The 22,398-nt window shown below is 33.4% G+C and overlaps 1 protein-coding gene across 6 annotated transcripts in view; it reads right to left on the bottom strand.

Annotated features, from left to right (window-relative positions):
• The window catches only part of MYO9A (myosin IXA), a 237,897-nt gene that overhangs the window by 54,808 nt on the left and 160,691 nt on the right, over positions 1–22,398 (bottom strand). For 4 of the 6 annotated variants that reach the window (XM_039856603.1, XM_039856602.1, XM_039856607.1 and 1 more), the window contains 6 exons: positions 21,993–22,092; positions 21,264–21,479; positions 13,323–13,435; positions 9,506–9,648; positions 6,495–6,718; positions 5,883–5,999 (listed from right to left, as the gene is read on the bottom strand). In XM_039856603.1, the coding sequence (XP_039712537.1) occupies positions 5,883–5,999; positions 6,495–6,718; positions 9,506–9,648; positions 13,323–13,435; positions 21,264–21,479; positions 21,993–22,092 (913 nt within the window). The remainder of the gene's footprint in view (positions 1–5,882; positions 6,000–6,494; positions 6,719–9,505; positions 9,649–13,322; positions 13,436–21,263; positions 21,480–21,992; positions 22,093–22,398) is intronic. The other 2 variants (XM_039856604.1, XM_039856608.1) reach the window with 2 other exon arrangements.

Below are 22,398 nucleotides of genomic sequence, written 5' to 3'. Positions count from 1 at the left end.
AACATAAAAGGGGAAGGGTAAAAGACAACTTGCATAGGTGAATGGAGGTAAGATGCAATCAGGAAAAAAAAAAGGCTACTGTATATACGAAACTTTCTTTCGCATAAAAAAGGTAAACACACACATACAAATCTAGAAGTGAAGTGCATAACATTAAAAAAAGAGGATACAGAGGAGAAAATCATAGAATATCACCAAAGTAAAACAACACACAGAAATACAAGGAAAAGAAACAATGGAGACATTGAACTACCAGAAAACAAAAAAATAAAACAACTATAGGAAATCCTCATTTATCAATAATAACCCTAAATGTAAGTGGACTGAACTCATCAATTAAAAAGCAGAGTAAGTAGGAAGTTGGATCAAAAAACAAAATTCAACTATATGTTTTCAGGAGACACATCCCAGCTATAAGGATGGATAATGATACTCCAAGCAAATGGCATCCAGAGAAAAGCAGGTGTAGCCATACTTATACCTAACAAAATAAATTTCAAGATAAAAAAGGTAGCAAGAGACAAAGATGGACATTTTATAATGATAAAGGGGACAATACATGAAGACATAAAACTTATCAATATATATGCACCTAACTTGGGAGCACCAAAATATATAAAGCAACTATTAACAGAACTAAAAGGAGAAACTGACAAAAACACAATTATAGTAGGGGATTTAAATACCCCATTGATAGCTATAGACAGATCGTCCAAACAGAAAATCAATGGGAAAATATCTGCCTTAAATGGCACATTAGACTAAATGGACATAACCAGTATTTACAGATTTTTTTCATCCCAGAACACCAGAATATACATTTTTCTCTTGCAAACATGGGACATTCTCAAGGATAGACCATATGTTAGGACACAAAGCTAGCCGCAACAAATTTAAGAAGACTGAAATCATACCAGCCATATTCTCTGACCACAATGCTTTGAAATTGGAAATCGACTGCAAAAGAAAATAGGAAAAACTACAAAACTGTGGAGATTAAACAGCATGCTACTAAACAATGACTGGATCAAAGAAGAAATAAGAGATCAAAAGATACATGAGAATGATAATATGACATATCAAAATTTGGGTGATATAACAAAAATAGAAATTAGATGGAAGTTTATATCATTAACTGGCCTACCCCAAAGAATAAGAAAAATCTCAAATAAAGAACCTAATATTTCACCTTAAAGAACTAGAAAAAGAATAACAAAGCCCAAAGTCAGTAGAAGGAATAAAAAATTAGGGCAAAATTAAACAAAATAGAGAACAAAAAGACAATAGAAAAAATTAAGGCAACAAAAGTTGATTCTTTGAAAAGCTTAATAAAATTGACAAATCCCTAGCTAGACTCACTAAGAAAAAAAGAGAAAAGATTCAAATAAAATCAGAAATGAAAGAGGGAGTTAAACAGACACCACATAAACACACGCGACAATACCAGAATACTACAAAAGTCTATAAGCCACCAAATTCGATAATCTAAAAGAAATGGACAAGTTCTTTAAAATATATGACCTTCCTAGACAGAATCATTAAAAACTGGAAAATATAAATAGACCAATCAACAGTAATGGAATTTAAATAGTCATCAAAAATCTCTCAAAAAGTAAAAGTCCAGGACCAAACGACTTCACGAACGAATTCTACCAAACATTCAAAGAAGAGTTTATACCTATCCTTCTCAAACTCTTCCAAAAAACTGAAGAAGCAATACTTCCTTACTCATTTTATGAGGCAAACATTACCCTGATACCAAAACCTGGCAAGAACAACACAGAAAAAGAAAATTACAAAACAATATTGCTGCTAAATATAGATACAGAAATCCTAAACAAATTACGATCAAGTCAAGTATAATACATTAAGAAGATAATATATCACAATCAAGTGGGGTTCATTCCAGAGACACAAGGATGATTCGACATACACAAACTGATCAATGTGATACACCATATTAACAAAATAAAGGATAAAAATCATATGATCATATCAACAGATGCATAAAAAGCATGAGAAGATACAACATCTATTTATGATTAAAACACTCAATAGAGTAGGTATAGGAGGAAAGTATCTCAACACAATAAAGGCCATATATGAAAAATTCTCAGCTAACACCATATTGAATGGTGAAAACGGAAAGCCTCTTCTCTAAGATCAGGAATAAGACAAGGATGCCTACTCTCACCACTGTTATTCAACACAATACTTGAAGTCCTAGCCAGAACAATCAGGCAAGAGAAAGAAATAAAAGATCCCAATTCTGAATGGAGAAGTAAAACTGTCACTTTCTGCAAATGACATGTTTCTTTATATAGAAAACCCTAAAGATTCCACCAAAAACCTATTAGAAACAATAAACAAATACAGTAAAGTTGCAGTACACAAAAATCAGGGTACAAAAATCCACTGCATTCCTATATTCTAACAATAAAATTTCATAAAATTAAAAAAAAGTTCCATCTGTAATTGCAACAAAAAAATAAAATAGCTAGGAATAAACCTAACAAAGGGTATGAAGGACCTAAACACTGAAACTACAAGATACTATTTTTAAAACGTGAAGATAAAAAATGGAAAGATATTCTATGTTCATGGATTGGAAGAGTCAACATAGTTAAAGTGGTCATATTACCCAAAGCAATATACAGATTTAATGCAATCCCAACAGCATTTCTCTAAGAACTAGAACAAAAAAATCTTCTAATTTGTATGAAACCAAAAGACCACAAACAGCTAAAACAATCCTGAGAAAAAAAGACAAAGCTGGAGGTATCACATTCCCTGACTTCAAATTATACCACAAAGTGACAATAATCAAAACAGTTTGGTAACTGTAGAAAAACAGATACACAGACCAATGGAATAGAGTTGAAAGTCCAAAAATAAACCCACATGTATATAGGCTACTAATTTTCAACAAAGGAGTCAAAAACATACAATGAAGAAAAGAAAGCCTTTTCAATAAATGGTGCTGGGAAAAGTGGAAAGCTACTTGCAAAAGAATGAAACTCGACAGACTGCTATTTGATACGATACACAAAAATTAACTCACAGTGGATTAAAGACCAAAATATAAGACCTGAAACAATTAAATACATAGTAGAAAACATAGATACTAAATTTACGAACCTTGGTCTCAGGATTTTATGAATTTCACCCAAAAAAGCAAGGGAGATAAAAGCAAAAATAAATGAATGGAACTATATCAAACTTAAAAGCTTCTGCACAGCAAAAGAAACAACAACAAAAAGGCAACCAACTGAATGGGAAAGGATATCTGCAAACCTCTCTGATAATGGGCTAATATCTAAAATATATAAAGAACTCATACAACTCAACAACAAAAACAATCCAAGGAAAAAATGAGCAGAGGACCTGAAGATACTTTTCCCAAGAAGACATACAAATGACCAACAGATAAAGAAAAGATGCTCAACTTCACTAGCTATAAAAGAAATGCAAATCTAAACCACAATGAGGTACCACCTCACGCCTGTTAGAATGGCTATGATTAACAAGACAAGAAATAATAAGTGTTGGAGAAGATATGGAGAAAAAAGAAGCCTCATACACTACTGGTGGGAAGGTAAAATGGTACAGCCACAACAGAAAACAGTATGGAGTTTCCTCAAAACATTAAGAATAGAGCTACCATACGACCCAGCAATCCCTCTTCTGGGTATCTACCCAAAACAATTTGAAAACATTAATCATGAAGACATATGTACCCCTATAGTGTTCACTACAGCACTATTCACAGTGGCCAAGACATAGAAAGAGACAACCCAAATGTCTTTCAATGGATCACTGGACGAAGAAGCTGTGGTACATACATACAATGGAATACTACTCAGCTATAAGAAAAGATGAAATACCGCCATTTGTGGATAGATCTTGAGAGTACTATGCTAAGTGAAGTAAGTCAATGGAAAAAGAGAAGAATCATATGATTTCTCGTGTGGGATATAAAACAGAAAACAACAAAAAAATAATCAAAAAACTCACTGACACATACAACAGTATGGTGGTTATCAGAAGGGAAGTAGTGGGGGTGGTGACTGAAGAGAGTAAAAGAGGTCAAATATGTGGTGACAGAAGAAAAGTAAACTTTGGGTGATGGGCGAGAACACAATGCAATATACAGATGATGTATGTATTATATTGTACACTTGAAACTTACATAATCCTATTAACCAATGTCACTAAAAATTTTAATTTTAAAAAAAGGAAAAAAAAGAGTGAATCATTGAATCTCTGCCTAATGATACAGCAAGTAGCTGTCTTTATTTTATTTTTCCATAGAAGAGTGATATGCCTACAGTAACATATTACTTGCAAAGGAATCTACATGGAATTCCTTTTAACTATTTAAATGAGTCTGGAATCTTCATAGAAGGAAAAAAAAGACTTCAGGTGACCAAAAAAGTGTTGTATACATTTAGAACTTATTTCTCTTTCACCTCCTCAGAATTAGAAGTTGAAATTTTTTTAATACATGGTTAGAAAACTACTATTAAGCTCTGCTTCATAATGTTAGCTCTTCCTATGAAATTTAAAGTGTACTGGAGCATCCAGCAACCCTGAATCCCTAATCTAGGAAATATAGGTAGGAAGCAGAGAAAGAGATGAGCATAAGTAGCTGGTCAGGCTTAGAAAAATATGGATGAATTTGTCCCTATCCAAACTTAATCATTTGCCATAGCCTGATTACTACTTTATTATGGTCTTGAAATTCCTGCTCTTTCAGACCATATGGTTCCAATTATTAAAAGGTAAAAAATCTTATACTGAGAATGAAAAAGTAGAAGATACAAGAAAGTTTTCCTAAAGAAGCTACGGTACATATATATACAATGGAATATTACTCAGCCATAAGAAGAGATGAAATACTGCCATTTGTGACAACACAGATGGACCTTGAGATAATCATGCTAAGCAAAATAAGCCAGACAGAAAAAGCTGAAAATCATATGACTTCACTTATATGTAGGATATAAACCTAAAAGTAACAAATGAACAGGACAAACAAACAGAGACTCATGGACATGGACAATAGACTAGAAGTTAACAGAGGGTAGGGGGGAAGGGGTAGAGGGAGGTAGGTGAGATAAAGGGGGTCAAATATATGGTGACAGAAAGAAATCTAATTATGGGAGGTGAACTCACAGTGTAAATATATATATGCCTACTGTTAAAGTGTACAACTGAAACTTATTGGATTTCATTAACTAATGTCACAATAAAAAATAAATTAAAAAAAAGTTTTCCTGTTTCACTTTTCACAATGAATTATAGATTGAACAAAGAAAACCCAATTAAATACAAATTATTATTTTATAGAATAAATATAATTCAGACACTAATAAAGATTCTATAGATCAAAGCATTATTAGACACTTTAGCATCAAAAATAAATTTTCTAAAACATAACCAATATAGGAAAGTACAAAGTAAATTTGAAAGTGATATAAACTGATGTAGAAATCAGTGAACAAAACTGTTCTAATGATACTGGAAAAAAATTGTATAAGTCCACATCTATAAAAAATAGAAGCTAGAGCTAAAGGATTATGAAAAGTCAAAATAGTAGAGAGCCGCTGGAGTGAAACAGAATCATATCCAGAATATCTAAATTCGATATCTTAATAAGATAAAAATATACCTATGGAGGGAAAAAGAAAACTACTCAAGGAAATTCGAGGAAGCCATTAATCTGAGGTCAGTCAGTATGCTTTTCCCTACCCATCCCTGAGACAATAGCAAGGAACTAGAGAAATCTCTAGTTCAACATGTCCTCTGTATTATATTCTACAGTACTGATAAATTTTTCATATGTTGAACTACTGAATTTATTCTAACACTGTCCAACTTACCGCCAATGCAGATGAATAAAAGCTGAAGATATTCTGCCGAAATTCTTTCAGGGCTTTTTTAAATACAACGTCCACTAGTGTGTCTTTCTTGCTGTCTTCATTATCTAGGTCATTCATCTGGGGACCACAGAAAGGGTTTTATACACAATCAACTAATTGAAAAGAGGTCAATACAACAGTGGACACATACTGTTTCTTCAACAATCACTGCCCTGAAAGTGCAAGCCACTGCTATTATGAGACTCAGGTAAAAGCACAACTAGATAGCCAAAGTTTTATTACTACTAGATGGTTTCTAATGTCTCTTTTAACATTTATGATTCTATAGCTCTGCTATCAGAAAAACAACTTCAAGTGTGCAATGATAAGCCTCATCTTCGCATATAGAATATATAATAGAGTAAAATAGAAGTTGACAGTAAAACTTAAAACCTTAAATCCTGTCTACTCAGTCTATGGCATATCATATTATTTGCACCTTCCTGGCAAAGAGTAAACCACCTAACTTCCTGAAGCATATGTCACCTAGTTCTTGAGGGGCCATATCCTGATATATACAAGTATTTCATAGTCAAAACCGCTCAGGAGCCTAACTGAGCATGCAAAGTATACCTTTTTCAAAAGAAATTCATCCATGCTTTTTAAATCACTGGCACTTGCTATGATCTGGACAGAGTCATTTTGCCAATGCATAGACTCCAAAGCCACGCTGCTGATCTTCACACTTCGCTTGCGCTTTGCCTTTGGAGAAGGCTCTTTGTTCTCTTTGAACTCCTTCCGGGAACTATCAGGCAATTCTGGGCTCAAAGGAGGTGTTGGGTGATACCGAGCTGATTCTACAATTCAAGATTGAGTGGCCAAAAAAAAAAAAGAAAAGAAAAGAAAAAGAAAGAAGAAATTTAGTAAAAATATTGAAATCTCCACATCCTCCTTTTTAAGTTTAAGTTCCATTAGTGAGCCACCGTAGGAAACACATGTAAATATCTGAAAAGGAAAGTAACATTAATATTTGAGGTCAGGCAGTTAGGCAATAAATCCTGATTATACACTTGTACAGAAAATCTACTTAAGTGTTACCACTTTTCAATGGGAAATGCTATCATGTCTCCCAAGGAGCTAAGGTCTGATATTGAAAACCTAGATGGAAGTGTCTTGTAGAACTTGAAGCCCAGATCCCAAAAACCTCAGTCTCAAAGAAAAGAAAGAGTACACAATCACACTAGCATGTTAAATGCTGATTGTTAACCCAGTCATTGCTTTACTGTATCTGTTTGAAAGGGTGAAGTTTGATAATTATTATTTCCTTATTAGGAGCTAAAGCCATAATAGATATAATAATATTTTCTGGTGTTAGCCTGGCAATCTGTTTAGGCTCACTTCTGCTTCAGTCTCTTTTGTATTTAGGATTTTCTTATACATCTCCCAAATAACTGAATTTCTCAGAGAATTCCTGGAATGAACTGGCTTTGTATATAAAACTGGAAAGCACAACACATTTTTTCTGCAAATGTTTACACCAGAAAAACTGGATTCCATGTAGTCCATTATAATCTAGAACTACACTGGATTATCCAAAACCCTACCTGGGGCTTGTTGAGAATGTTGGCCCCTTCTCGTTTCACATACCTGTTAGTTTCCCCCATTTGTAGTCATCATACCCTCTGTAAATGGTAAAAGCTAAATCTGATAATGGGGAAAAAAAAAAAAAAAGGAGCCTACTTCTAAATGCTTAATTCTACCTCAAGCAAGAACTGAAACAAACTCAATTTCAGATATAGCATCAGAATAAAAATTATTAAGATACAGGATACAAGTACATTCAAATCAGTATCACCTGATTTTAATTCATTATATAATCTAATTATATAATGATCTAATTTCATTTAGCAAAGTCGATGTTATTCTTATAATAAAATGATGATTACTAAAGAAACTGTCTATAATCCTATTTCACCATTAAAAACCTTAATAAATTTCTACCCAAAGATAAATAAAATTTCTACCTTAATAAATTTCTACCCAAAGATAAATAAAAAGCTACAATCCTAATTTTTATACATGTATCCTTATGAACACACACATAATGACATCTGCTAATAATATATGTTTCAAATAAAGAGGTTTATGCTTCCTTCTTGGAAAATATAACTGAAAAAAATTTTAATTTACAACGATTACTTTAAACCAATTGAGATATAAGAAACTGATCCTCTTAGTAATTTAATGGTAAGGAATTCCAAATCTTCCAAACTGAAATAGTAGTCACAATTTGTTATTAGTCTTAACCATAAGTTTGCCACCTGATAGGAGCAAAGCCACAAGACACAAAAACAAGGCTCTAACGATATTTCCATTTTTTTCCTCTGACACACAGGTGCCTCTGACCCATCTACTCCTATATGAAGCTTGATGATCTTTCCTCCTTGTCCCTTTATCTTATCCTAGATACCAGAAGTTTTGTTTGCTTATTGTAATTAGGTCTGTTCTATCTTTGAGAGATCTTTTCCTAAGACTTCTTTCTGTTTTATTCAATACTCATATTTCACCCACCCACTGGTATTTCACACACTCATAAACACATATCCACCTCTGATGTTGAAAATACCTGCCATCTTTACATAGTAATTAAAAACTCTCATATATGCTTGAGCAAATGGCTTGGGAAGAATGGGATAATCTATTAGTGGGATTAGTAACTGGTTAGTTATTAATTCTAACATTTAGAAAGGCAAGTTTTTTGGGGTGGCTCCATAGTGTAGTGGTTAGCATGTCTGCTTTACATGCAGAAGGTCCAGGGTTCGCACCCCAGGTAGAGCCACGGACCATACCCCGGGTGCACCAGGCCCCGAGTGTGTGGGAAGAAACGCTCCACCTTCATAGGAAACGGCAATATCCATAGGTCAGGGGTGGAAGTTGCGGGGTGGGGGGTAATTAAAGACGAGGAAAAAAAAAGGCACGTTTTCTCAACATATGAACTAACTGTTGGTATTTTCAAATGTGTTATGATTGATGCCTAGAAAGTTAAAATAACCATTATAACCATTATAAAGACCCAGGCACTGACATATGGTAGATTCCGAATACAGAGCACAGTGGTTAAGAATGTGGAATCTGGTGCTAGACTGCCTGGATTCAAATCTCAGCTCTGCCAATTACTATACATGTATAAGTAAATAACTTCTGTGTGTCTCAGTTTTCTCATCAATAATAATCACACCAACTTCAAAAAATTATTGTGAGGATCAATGCCTTTGTATGTAGTAAACACTCAAATATTAGCTGCTGTTATTAGTTTTTACTAATAATACATATTTGTTAAGTGAGTGCATAATGGCTATAGTTCAACACTTTAGAAAACTGAGGCTAAGCAAAGAAAATCACAACCATTCTTGAAGTTGTCATTGCTCCACTGTTTTATGTCACATTTCCTTGGAACTTCTATTATAGGTACAATGTGATTTTAGAGTTATCTTTTTAGTTAAGGAAGAATTTAACAATCCTGGTCCTATCTCATTAGAATACCTAGCCACAGGGTGCCATTACAAATACTAGAGCAATAGCAAACTTTCAGAAGAAGTAAACAGGAATTATGAAAACAATTGCCACCCTTTGTTCATTTTTACCATCTGGAAACTGATGAGTTGGAATCATATCTGAGCCAGCAAAGAGTGCCGAAACCTCTGGCTGGGTGGCAGGTTTCACTCTGGTAGTCTTCTTCTCCCCTTGTTTCCCTTTGGCCCAGAATCTCATCCTAGGTCTCTGAGGTCTATTTAAAAAAAAAAAAAGGTAAAAATGGAAATCAGCGCATCCCCAGTGATAATACTTGCACATCACTATAAGCTACATAAAAATCTTTCACATACATTAGTTCATTTAACCTTCACACATAAATTTAATAATATTTAATTTTCGATTTTGCATTTAAACTTCATCTGAAAGGTAAATAGTTTCCTTGTCTTAAATACAGAAGATGACCCAGAGATATTAAATAAGTCCCTAAAATAAATGGTTACAAAGCAGTGGAACTAGGATCCCACATCAGGTTTTCTAATTCCTAAACTGGTATCTCTTCATTCTTGTCCTCCTTCCAGCTTGGATTTAGTGTACAAATAATTTAACAAGAAATAAAATACTTTTAAAGGAATCACTGATATGCCATCACTCTAAAAACATACTAGTTTACATTTTTGGGGGTAATTTTCTTCCAGTCTTTATCCATAAGCATGCCCATTTTTACACCATTGTAATCATGATGCAGATACAATTTTAAATCTTTCTACTTGCCATTTTGATAAAGCTTTTACTGTTATTCTTATATTCATGAATCAATATTAATAATTAACAAAAGCCATCACTTACTTTAGTTATCTTACTAAGTTATCTTTGCTGAGTAACAGTGCTAAGTGCTGGTATGGGATTATGTTATTTAATCATAACAAATGTATTTCAAATTATGATAACCATTTCACAGGTGAGAAACTGGAGGCTTAAACATTAGGTAACTTTCCCAAGGTTATACAGCCAGTGAGTGACAAAGTTGAGAATCATACCTATATGCTATATTGCCTCATTCTTAGTGCTTATATACTCTCTCCTATCACATAAATCAAGGAACCACCTAGAGAAAATTACAACAGCTTACAATATATCATGTATTCTAACCCCGTAATAGGAGGCTTATTTGTACATTGTTTGTTCCTTCGTATGTTCATTGAGTCAATCAAAAAAGTATTTGAGCATCTACTAGGAGCCAGGTTTAATGCCTTACATATGATATGTCTAATATTCATAACTACAACTGACCCTTGAACAATATGGGGGTTAGGGGCGCCAACCCCCTGAGCAGTTGAAAATCTGTATATAACTTTTGACTCCTGAAAAATTTAACTACTAATTGCCTACTGTTAATAAATAGATATAATTACCTTACCATGAGCAAAGTGAGGCTCAGAGAGCTAACAGAACTGGAAGTTAAAATAAGGTCTATCTGGTTTTAAAGCCCATGTTCTTTTTTAAAGCTTATTATTAAACTTCTACATACATTTTCATTCCTTTTCTGCTCCCTAGGGTCAACCCTTCTGAATTGACTTAAACTGATTCTTTTAATGGTCATGCTACTTATATTGCTATCATATGTCATCACAGATAATGATTAAGCATGTTCTACCACTTCTGTTCTACACCCTCCACAAACACAGACATGCCATGCCCCTAATAGAATCATATCATAATTATAGTTAAAGCAATATTCAGCATTTTCTTTTAATAATATTCACTATTTTTATTATGTAAATATTGATAACTGAGGCATGGAGTTCCTTGAAAAACCTATTTTATTCTAGAGTTAATAAATGTTTTGTTTTACACTTCCTTACTTTTCTACATACAATTCACCTCCAAGTGTTTCTCTATTTATGTATATCTCCTCTCAACATGTTAAAATATAGAAGGTATTCACTCCATCAGTTTTGTGTTCTTGAAATCTCCCCCAGAGCCTTCTAACCTGCTCCAATTTGGCATGGTTTCCTTCAGTCTTTGGTGTACAACTATCATTTGAAAAGCTACTTTCCCTGTCATAATGGAGATTCCTTTTGTCACTATCATTTTACAATGACATGTTTTTTGGCACGAATCTATTTTTATCCATTATGTTGGACCCTCAGTGGGCCTTTTCAATCTAGAAACCTATAACCTTTAGTTCTATAAAATTTATTTCAATTACTTTAATGATTTGCTGCCCTTCGTTTTCTTTATTCTGTCTTTCCGGAGCTCCTATCACTGGGTTACTGGAGCTCCAAAACTGCCCCTCTAATTTTATCTTTTCTTGTCTCTTCCATCTCTTTGGCTATTTGCTCAACTTTCTGAGATACGCCCTCAACTTACTTTCTAACTCTTCTGAGTTGTTTCTTTATGCTATTATATTTTTAATTTTCAAAAGCTCTTTTTATTATGAATGTTCCCTTTTCACATACTCTGCTTTCGTGGATATAGATATATTTATGTATTTATGTATGCAGAAAGTCTGCTGATAGTTGTACTTGTCTTAAAGTTTTTTTTCCCCCGCATAGTTTATTTCTTCCAAGTTGTATTTTATCCATTAGTTTTTTTCCCAAGTTGTATTTTATCCATTAGCTTCTTTCACATGTTTCCTCAAATGTGTGGCGATCAAAAACAGGGTTTAAAAAAAAAAAGCTGTTTGAAAGCTCTCATGTGCATTGTTGGGACTTCCAAACTGTGGTTTCCAAACTGTGGTTTCCCTTGTATGGTTATCTGGCTGGTCTGTTTTGCAGGGAAACGCCTGATACCAATATCTCTAGGTCTGTCCTAGAGGGTGGGACAAAAATTCCGAAAGACTCCCTGAACCACCTGCTTATAGGGGTATATGAAATGTGGAATCTGAGTCGAAAAAAGCTGGGAGGTTTTAACATTCATTATGTAAACATTCACTAAATCCCCTGTACCAAGCATGTACCCTAGTCCTCAACTGTATCTGGTAACCTCTCAGTGCAGAGATTTTTTGTTTATCTTTTCCAAGGAATAAATCTCCTATTTTCTGCTAGGATTGGGGCAGATCGGTCAACTTGATGCTTCTTTCTGAGCCTTACTGAGTTAGTTTAAGATTCAGCTTTCTCCTATCAAGACATTTAAAATTTATTTACTTTTTGGATTCCACAGTTTTCTTATGGTTGTCTCCTATTGCGCTGCTGTTGTTTTTTGTCCTGTATAGGTTTTGTCATTTTAGCAATTTTGGAAAAGGAAGTGGAAATTAAATTATTATATATTTAATCTGCTATCTCCACCTGTATATTCTTACTATTATGTCGTATCTTGCTTGCCAAAATGTGATCTCCAACATAATCTACTCTGGATTTGGGTTACCTTGCATGATGCCTCTATAGTCATTAAAGAAGAGGTCTTTAATATGATTATGAACCAGACAGATTTCGGTGTGATCTTCAAGTGCTCAATGAGGGCCTGAATGCCTTATATAACACAATAAAGAACAAAGGTAATTGTCTGACAAATAAAAATTCCATGTACTCTCTTAGAGAGAATAGATTTATTTCCTGAAAGTCTTTTCCAGTTCCATTTGCAGTACACTTAACTCAGAATAGAATCCAAGTCCAAAGCTGGAAAATACTTTCAATTTCATCTAGTCTAATTTCTTTTCTTTTACATCAAAAAATCACAAGTCATACAATGATTTAAAGATTTCACCCAAATCATACTGCTAAACATATAGAAAGATAAAGCTCATTTTATATATCTGATGTGCTTGTCACACACACAGCAGGTATTTAATATTTGTTGAGAACAGTTACATTTCAAAACTAGCTGCTCTATCAATTATGCTTTTAAAAAGAGACTCAGTACTTAACTATAGAGAATTAGAAAATAAAATTATATTATCCCTATTAACTCTCAGGGTATACTTTATACCTTATATCCGAATCTGAAGACTTCTGTCTCACTGCCAACTTAGTAATCTCTCCTTGAGACATAGTCTTATGAAGCTTTGCTTCTTCATCAACTGAAGAAAATCGCTGTGAGGTCTGTAATAAGTATATACGTGAAAGACTTTAAAACCAAGAAACTACATCATAGTACTGTAATTAAAACTCAGGTTATAGAATTTAAGAATTATACCTATTAAAAAACATAGAAAATATATATATTAATATTATTCAGAGAGTCTATGAAATAAAAGAACCTACTTAAAAAAAAATGATTAATTTTCTAAAGTAATCTGAAGTAAAGAGAACTTGGGTCAATGAAAATGCTGAAAAGGACCTACCAGCTCATGTTTTCTGACAATTTTACAAAGACTATCAAGTAGAAAGGTAAGAAAAAAGTCAAAACCATCTAAAGATACAGACAAAAGATCCAGGATCTGATAAATATAGAATGCTAATTCTTTCATACTTCCTTTTATTTGTCCCTAAAAGATGATAATTATTTTTATGGCTTAACTTGCTATTATAGATTCTTATTATATCCAGTAAAAGATTTAAAAGAACAAGAACACAGGAAGATAAGGAAAACCAAAGTACCAAAGAATAAAAAATTATTATCACCAATAATTGTCTAAGTTATAAACAAATTACATGGCTATCAAACTGGAACCTGAATTTCAGTTGGCAATTCTTGTTCCATTTGTTTACAGTGTGCCTTTTTAAAGACAATTCCATTTGGAGGAGAGAATTTCTTGTTACCATTTCAAGTAATTTCCTAGTATTTCATTCTTCTATAGTTATAATATCTTTTCTTCAGCCCTTTAGTCTGCTTGACTATGGCCTTATCAACAGAAATGATCCTGAGTTGTTAAAATTAAGAACAAACTTCTGCTTCCGGCAAAGATAGAGTAACAGGAACCTGTTTTATCCTCTTGCCTGAAACAACCCAAGTTAAAATCAGAAACATAATAAAACCCCACATAAAATAATATGAAACAGCAGTTATCAAGATGACAAACAGTTATCCTGAGAGATGGGAAACATCTCTCAGTTTCCCATCTCTAGCTTAGAGCCTTGAGACAGTTTCCAGGCTGTTACACAAAGAGGGGGAATCCAGGCAAATCTTGGCTGACTCTGAGTTGAACACACGAAGCTGAAAATCCAGAGAGACCAAGGTAACCAGAAACCAAAAGACAGAGTACTGGAGAGAGAGATGCACAAAGATCATCAGAGGGTCCCCACTGAGAATTTACTGAGTACTAAGCAACATTTCTGTGTCAGACAACTACCCAAGACCAGGGAAAGGACCACCTGAAAGGATTAAAGGTAATAGTGCTCAGCACTCACAGAAGGCCAGCAATAGTGCCTGTGCCCAAGAGTAACAGAACATAACTTAATGATTCCCAGGGCATTGGGTAAAGCACACAGAAAATCTTGCCTCAACAGTCTAGACTAAGTACTGCTCTGTTTGAGCCTAACAAATCTTTACTTAATAGTAAAATGATTACAGCAGTCAAGCTAATTAACATATCATCTCCGCACACAGTTACCTTATTTTTCCTTTGGTGGTGAGAGCACCTGAAATCTACTCCCTTGACAAATTTCCAGTACTCAACACAGTAAGCCTAATAAACCTTAAAAGGAAGACATAAAAGGACCAAGGTGCTTCTAGAATAAGTCTCTGGAATATTGCTGGAATATAACAGGCTTAAGAATATTAATCAAATATAAAAGTATCCAGCGTCCAACATGGCAAAATTCAGAAAGTTGGGCATCCAGTAAGAAATAACTAGGCATGCAAAGAAGTAAGAATATATACCGAGAATGAGGAGAAAAATCAATCCATCTATAATGACTCAAAACGGACACAAATGTTACTGAGTACTGGTAGATTAGAGAACTGACTAAAGAAAAAGAACTTAAAATGGCATGTGATTCACGGTGACATATTTTTAGAGGCATCACTTCTGGAGAAAAAAACAAGGTAAAAAGGAAGGAAAAGGTGCCTTTTGGAGATTGAGCAGTAAAGAAGAAAAGGAGCAGAAAGGGAAAATTTAGAATCCAGCAAGGCAAAAGAGAAGTAAAATAATGGAGGGCTCAACATTGCCTCTACTACCACACACACAAAAGACAAACCCAAAACAGGTTATCTAAAAGAAACTGAACTTTGCTACACAGGCAGAAGAGAAAGTTCTTGAATTCATTATCTTATAAACTAACCCCACTGCATAAAACAAATAAATTAAAACATTCATAATCTACATAAGCTACAATAAGAAAACAAATAAAACGAAAACCAAAATTAGAACCAAAACGACTCGGTTCCTTAACTCTACTACCCACTCCACTCCCCCCAAAAACGAAGCATGAAACAGAAAATTGTAACTCAAAAATGAATTAAATATCCTTATCTATGTGAAAGACCAGAAAGAGATAAAAAGAGTTGAATGAACTGAGAAAAGAAATGAGATAGTGAAATGAAGACTATAAGATATGTAAGAGAAAAAAATTACAAATGGAAATTTAAAGGGGATTGAATAAAGGAAGTTAGATAATGAAAAATATAAAATGATATAAAGAAATAAGATAAAAAGGGTCAGAAAGAAGGTGACTGAAACGGAAGAAAGGAAAAGAAGAAAAAACTTATTTATAATCGGAGACTCTAAACAAGAAAAATAAAACAATGCATGACTAAAATTCAAAACTATAATCCATGAAAACTTACCGAAAATAAAGCAAAACCAGAATTTACATATTGACAGAGTTCTGCAAGTATATAGGGTAATTAATCTATCATGATCAACTTGAAGATACATCCTAAACTTTAAATATAAAGAAAAAATTCTGAAGGCCTCCAAAAAGATCAAATAACTTATAAAGGCAAGAAAATTAAACTGGCAATAGACTTACCAAAAATAACAAATAAAGCCAGAAAACAATAAATTAGCATTTTCAAAAAACTCAGGAAAAGAAAGTATGAATTAATGATTTTATATGTAGCCAATATGTCCCTTCAAATATCAAGCCTTTAAAAAGAACTCAGGGAATTCCATATCTATGAGCCCTTTGTGAGTAATCTACTATGGGAGAGCTTCATCCAACCAAGAGAACAGGGAAACTTTAGCAAATATTTAATGTGATCACTTAATATATTTAATAGTAGATCTAAAACAACAAGGGTGGGGACCACGGTGAAAGAATAATAAGCAAAATTACATGTTCTAAAAAAGTAGAAATCTAAAAAATAGGAATAGATGAGAGAAGAAAAGTAGAGACTAGAATAGCTCATTAATAGTTGGGTCACGGTAGGTGAGAATTAAAGAATATTATTCATTAAAAAATGACTAGACAGTAATTGGTTAAATAAAAAATAGCAAATTAAAAGCATTTTAAAAAGTTATATACAAAGGTAAACAATTGATAGAACAAGTACATGACTCTCCCTAATTATCGAAAGAATTTTTTAAAAATAAAGAAAACATGTAATGTAAACACAGCAAATTTAATGTAACAGATAATATAAAACTATAAGGACGAGTTGAGACTATCAGTGATATAAATAAATATAGATTTAACTCATTTATTTGGGGAAAAAAATTATAATTTGGCTCACAAAGCAGGACTAAACTAGATTGCATGCAAAACACATATCTAAAACAAAAGTATCCAAAAAGGCTAAAAATAAAGGGATGATCAAAACTATTCTGGGTAAATAGAATAAAAAAACAGAAGCTATGATATTACTGTTTAAGTAGAATTCAAGCAAAAGGCATTAAATGTGACAAAGGACATTTTAAAATACTAAAACTCATAAACACAATGAATAACAGGAGACTTAAACACAACATTCTCTATATGACGGGTCAAATGTAGAAAAAAATAAAGATCTAGAAGAGAAACAACATAATCAATTAAGTAGAAATTATGGATATGTATTGAAATTTTACACTCTGAATAGAGAATATACCTTATCAAATGCACATGGTACATTCACAAGAAACTAATCACATTAAGTAAAAAAAAAAAAATACTGGTAAATTTGATCAAATAGAAACATTTCAAATACTCTTTGATCACAATCTAACAATACTAGAAACTAATAAAAATTTAAAAACTAAAAAAATATTATTACACAAATTTTGGGTAAAAAAAGTAGTATAAATTGAAATTACATTTTTCTAATAAAATAAAAACTTTACACATCACAATAAACAAGATACATCTGAAGTAACAATCAGAGGAAAATTCATAGCCTTAAAAGCTTATACCAATAAAAATAAATTAAATAAATGATTCAACTCCCCAACTCAAAAGCTAGAAAAATAAGAAAGTAAACCAAAAGAAAGCACAAGGAAATAAATAATAAAAAGCAGAAATAAGTGGAGAATGGGAGAAAAAGGTAGGTTTAATAAATAAATCAAAATCCTGTTATTTTGGAAAAAGTTAACAAATGACTAGATGACTTACAGGAAGAAAGAAAAAAACATAAATCTACAAAATAAGAAATGACAAAAAGTAAATACCATTGGAATAGATAATTTTTAAAAATCTTAAAAGCCTACTTTCCAGACCTCTATGCAAATAAATCTAAAAAGTTAGATGATGTGGATAATTTCATAAGAAAAAATTATTTACTAAAATTGACCCCATGAGACAGAAAGCTTAAAAGACTAATTTCCCTAGAAGAAAAAAAGGAACATATGAAGGAATTAGGCCACAAAAAAGTACCAATCCCAAATGGTTTCATAGAGAAATTCTACCAAATCTTCAAAGAACATAGTCACAATGCTATAAACTGTCCCTGGTTTTTGTGAGGGAATAAAATACACATAGAAATACTAAGTGTATTCAACAGTGTGGCTGCTGTCTAGGGGCCACCAATCCAAACCTCTTATGTCATAAACTTTGTTCAATACCAACTGGTTTTCCAACTTTCAATATCTGCCCTCAAAATCACTAGCCTAGGTCCTAAAATCCTATAAACATCCTCTCTTAACTTTCCTTTAAGTTACTAAGACCTAGTCAAGGTAGATTTTTACTTAGTGTAAAATAAGCTAATAAAAACTTAGCCTTGCTTGATCAACAGGTTTTTCTGGCAGTTTTTGTGTAGAGTGGACAGCGGAAAGAAGGAAAATTAAATACAGATAAGGACTGGAGTGTATCTAAGAGAATAACATACAAAAATAGCAATATAAGAAGTGACAGCAGTTTGGGGAGGAAGATGAGAAATTTAGTTTTATCATACTGGAGATAAAGAAGACATTCTGGAGAGCTATTTGGGACTCAGAGCCATAGAAATAAGTGGTTTAAGTCTGGGAAATGGTAGAAGAAATTATACAGAAAAAAACTGTTACCCACACCAATCCTACAAATAAGAGATAGAAATGATTTTATTAACTCATCATTCAGAAGAATGAGAGACTAAATACTATATGAAAGCCACCTTAAAAACACTGCCTAGAAGAACATGTCATTCTTCTTGGATAAAAGCCAGCACAGTGGGTATTAGAACCCAGTGTGAGCAGCAAACAGAGACTAAACAGTTATTCAAATGGCAGAGTTCAAAGTAGGAAATTTTTTAAAAACACTAAAATCTTAAGGAGGAAAACTACTACTCTTGTCTCCACTTCTCCACAGCAGATTAACAACTGATTCACTATTCATTGACTCAGATGGTAATGGTTACCAAACACCCTTTGGGAATTTCATTTAGAACTCTCTTTATCTCATTAGATATTTCTTCTAAGATTGAATGACACTCTTCTTAGTGAATGTCAGTGAAAGAAGCACTTTATCCAGAAAATGAAACAAAACAAAACAAAACAAAACATTATCTGGTTTTTTAAAATCCAAGTGCCCAGAAAATCAAGCCCATTTAAAATCCTGGAGATATCTCAATTTTGAGAATTCAGTAGATTCCATTTAGAAACAATTAGTCTTCATCTTCACAATATCAGAACATTAAACATGGCATATTTTCAAGTTAAACAAACAGAAACACATTTTAAAACTGTTCCTACCCTTCCCACCCCCAAGCCCAATAATATCTATCAGCATATTCTAGAAAGCAAAGCTTCTTCATGCAAATGTCCACCAGAAACAAACACCACCACCTGTTCCTAAAATAGCTAGTAATGAAAATAGAAGGACAGTGAGAAAGCTGGCGAGGTGACTAACAACACTGTGCAGGGCGGGTGCTCTACAACTACTGGCATGCAGTGACTTGTCAAGCAGGTGAACAGAATCATAGGCAGAGGCTACCAGCTGGAACACTTAAAGGGGCTGATTGCACCAAGCAGAAAGCCCAACTTCCTGCTTCATCTCAGTTAAGAGTTCTCAGTGAGAAAGAATTCTATCACCAAAAGGACTAAGGTTTGTAACAAAGGAAACTCTCAGGAACAAAACAGCAGTTACAAAGGCTGAGTTCTTCCACAAATGAAAATTCTATGTATGCTTTAGAGAATGAATTAAGTATGCTCCCTATTTACACTAAAAGTATAAGCAGCACTTTTCATTAAAATTAGTTTGCTTCATTACATAATTTTATCTTTACTAATCATACAATAAGACTATGTTTTGTTATTTATAACTCAAAAACAAGGTACTGCCAAATTGGAGCTACTTTATCCGACACTGAAGAGAGGATTTTGGCTCTAATTATATATATCAAGGGATATACAGTTTGTTTCCAACTTTTACAATACTACAGTTTGGCTCAGGGTAATGACTCATTTGTCTAATTAGAGACCAGGTCATGTGTTTTTGTTTTTTCTGTCTTAGAATATCAATATTATTATGTAAAAACTGGGTCTATCTCCAACAAAAAAAGATAATGAGAATATTCTAGTTAATTTTAATTAACTAGATGTTTGGCACAAGCCGCTTAAAACAGTTCAAAGATAAAATATCTAAAGAGTCAAAAGAAGATCCTAAAATTTTCCTCTCATAATGAACAGATACTAAAGAAGAGCATTATAGATCTAACTCAGTTAAGTATATGCGTGGAAATAAAATGCTTATCATTCCATTTTATCAGTGAAATGTTTTAGAAAATATTAGATATACAGGGTTCTTATATTGTACATTTTCTAGGAAAATTCTAAAATCAAATACTTTATATCTATACTTGTCAAACTATATATATATAGTTTGATATATATATATATATATCTCATTTTGGTTAAAATGTGATGATAAAGTTATTAGTCAAAATAGGACAGTTTTATTCAAACCTAATGCCAACATTATAATTTGTGATTAATACGAACTCACATTATATACAGCCTTCTACTTGGCTGGGTTGGTCCAGGGAGATATTTTTGGCATTGCTCATTAAATCTTTAAAAATTCATGTTCATTTTCCATCACTAAAAAATTAGGGAGGGGAAGCAAGTTTGAAAAAAAAAAAAAAAAAAAGGGAGAGAGCAAGCGAGACTACCATTTCAATTAGAAGCTATTTTAATTGATTGTTTAACACATACTCTATTCACTAGACCAGGGAGGGAACACAGCCATGCCCATTTGTTTACTTATTGTCTGTGGCTGTTTTCACTCTACAGTGGCAGAATTAAGTAGTTGCAACAGAGACTGTATGGCCCACAAACTCTAAAATACTTACTATCTGGCCCTTTACAGAAAAAAAATTGAGGGCCCTTGCTCTCTAGACCTTTTAAGACATAACATGGAAAATTTCTATATTAGTGCTAAGTAACCTTAACGATGCCCAATTTACGATCTGACATACATTGTTCAAGTGCCCTTTATCCAAGTCCCATTAAAGTTTAGCTTATTCGCTGTGTTCACTGAGGTTTCCCGTGTACAAACCATTATACGGGGAAGAAGCTGTGAAGGTTAGCTTTATATTAGCAAAGACTATTCTCATCAGATTTGCTCGTTGCCTATTTTTCTTATATTGCTGTAAAATTACCATTTCGGAGTCACTGTGAGAGGCCTGACCCAGGCTGGGTGCAGGCCCTAGCTCAGAGTGAGAAGGTTGGTCAAGGGAGAGAAGGGGCTCAATAATGTCATCGTAATCATCTTCCTCTGTATCCCCCTCCCCATCGGCAAAAGTACCTCTAGTCAAGAAATCGGAGCGCGTCCGCGCCATTCGAGCTTTCTTTTTATGGGCCGGTCTGGCAACCTGCTTGACCAAATGATAAAACACATAACACAACAATGTTTTGTTTTGGGTTTTTTGGAGATGATGCCAATGAAAGACATCAGAGAGCTCATGAATTTCTTGAAACATCCCTCCACCCCACCATGCCCTTTCCACTAGAAGTGACAGAAATAACCAAAAGCAATTCATATACATTACTCTGGACAAAAGATGAGAATGGAAGCTAAATCTACACTGTTCTTCTCTATAGCCAAGGAAGTCATCTTTCACTGCCATAGTAAGTCACCAAAGTCACTTGCATAAATTGCCTTCTTTTTCTTAGCAACTTCTTTTGTAAATATAATCTGGGTTTTCAGGCACCATTCCCTGCCTAAAGTATACCTCCTTAAGTATACACACTTAACTCGTAGCTTCTTTCTCTATAAATTCTTGGGAGTAAATGAGTAGATGAGATGCTCTATCTATAAGAACGATAACTTCCAAAATACTATGCATCTATTTTGCATAGAAGACAGATAAACAAAATTCAATACTTACCTCTCCTTGGCCCGGCCCAGTTAATTTCACGGATTTCCAAGTTGGTTCATTTTGTTTATGGGGTTGAGGATTTCCACTGTTTAAGGCTTCCTTGTTGACACTTAGGATAAAAAAGCAGGATTACACTTCAGTTCCTAGCAGATATCCCATGGCAGCAATCTTAAGGTATAGCCAGGACAAAGAATTTCAACAACTTCCATAAATATTTCCAGATCTTTTTCAGTTCCTAAAACAATATATCAAAAATTTCCTGCTTACCTAATCTATAGTATTATTAAGAATTTACACGTTTGAATGAATTACTAGAGGCTCTGCCCTGGTAATCACTGGGTATATTCCACTACTATGACATATGCTTAAGAACAGTAGCAGAATTAGCTCAAGAAATGAAATGGATTTAATGATG

Source organism: Pteropus medius, unplaced genomic scaffold, assembly GCF_902729225.1.
Source record: "Pteropus medius unplaced genomic scaffold, Ma_sr-lr_union100, whole genome shotgun sequence".
NCBI classification, from domain to species: domain Eukaryota; kingdom Metazoa; phylum Chordata; class Mammalia; order Chiroptera; family Pteropodidae; genus Pteropus; species Pteropus medius.
The sequence above is the reverse complement of the archived record's forward strand: the minus strand, read 5'-3'. Positions and strand labels throughout refer to the sequence as shown.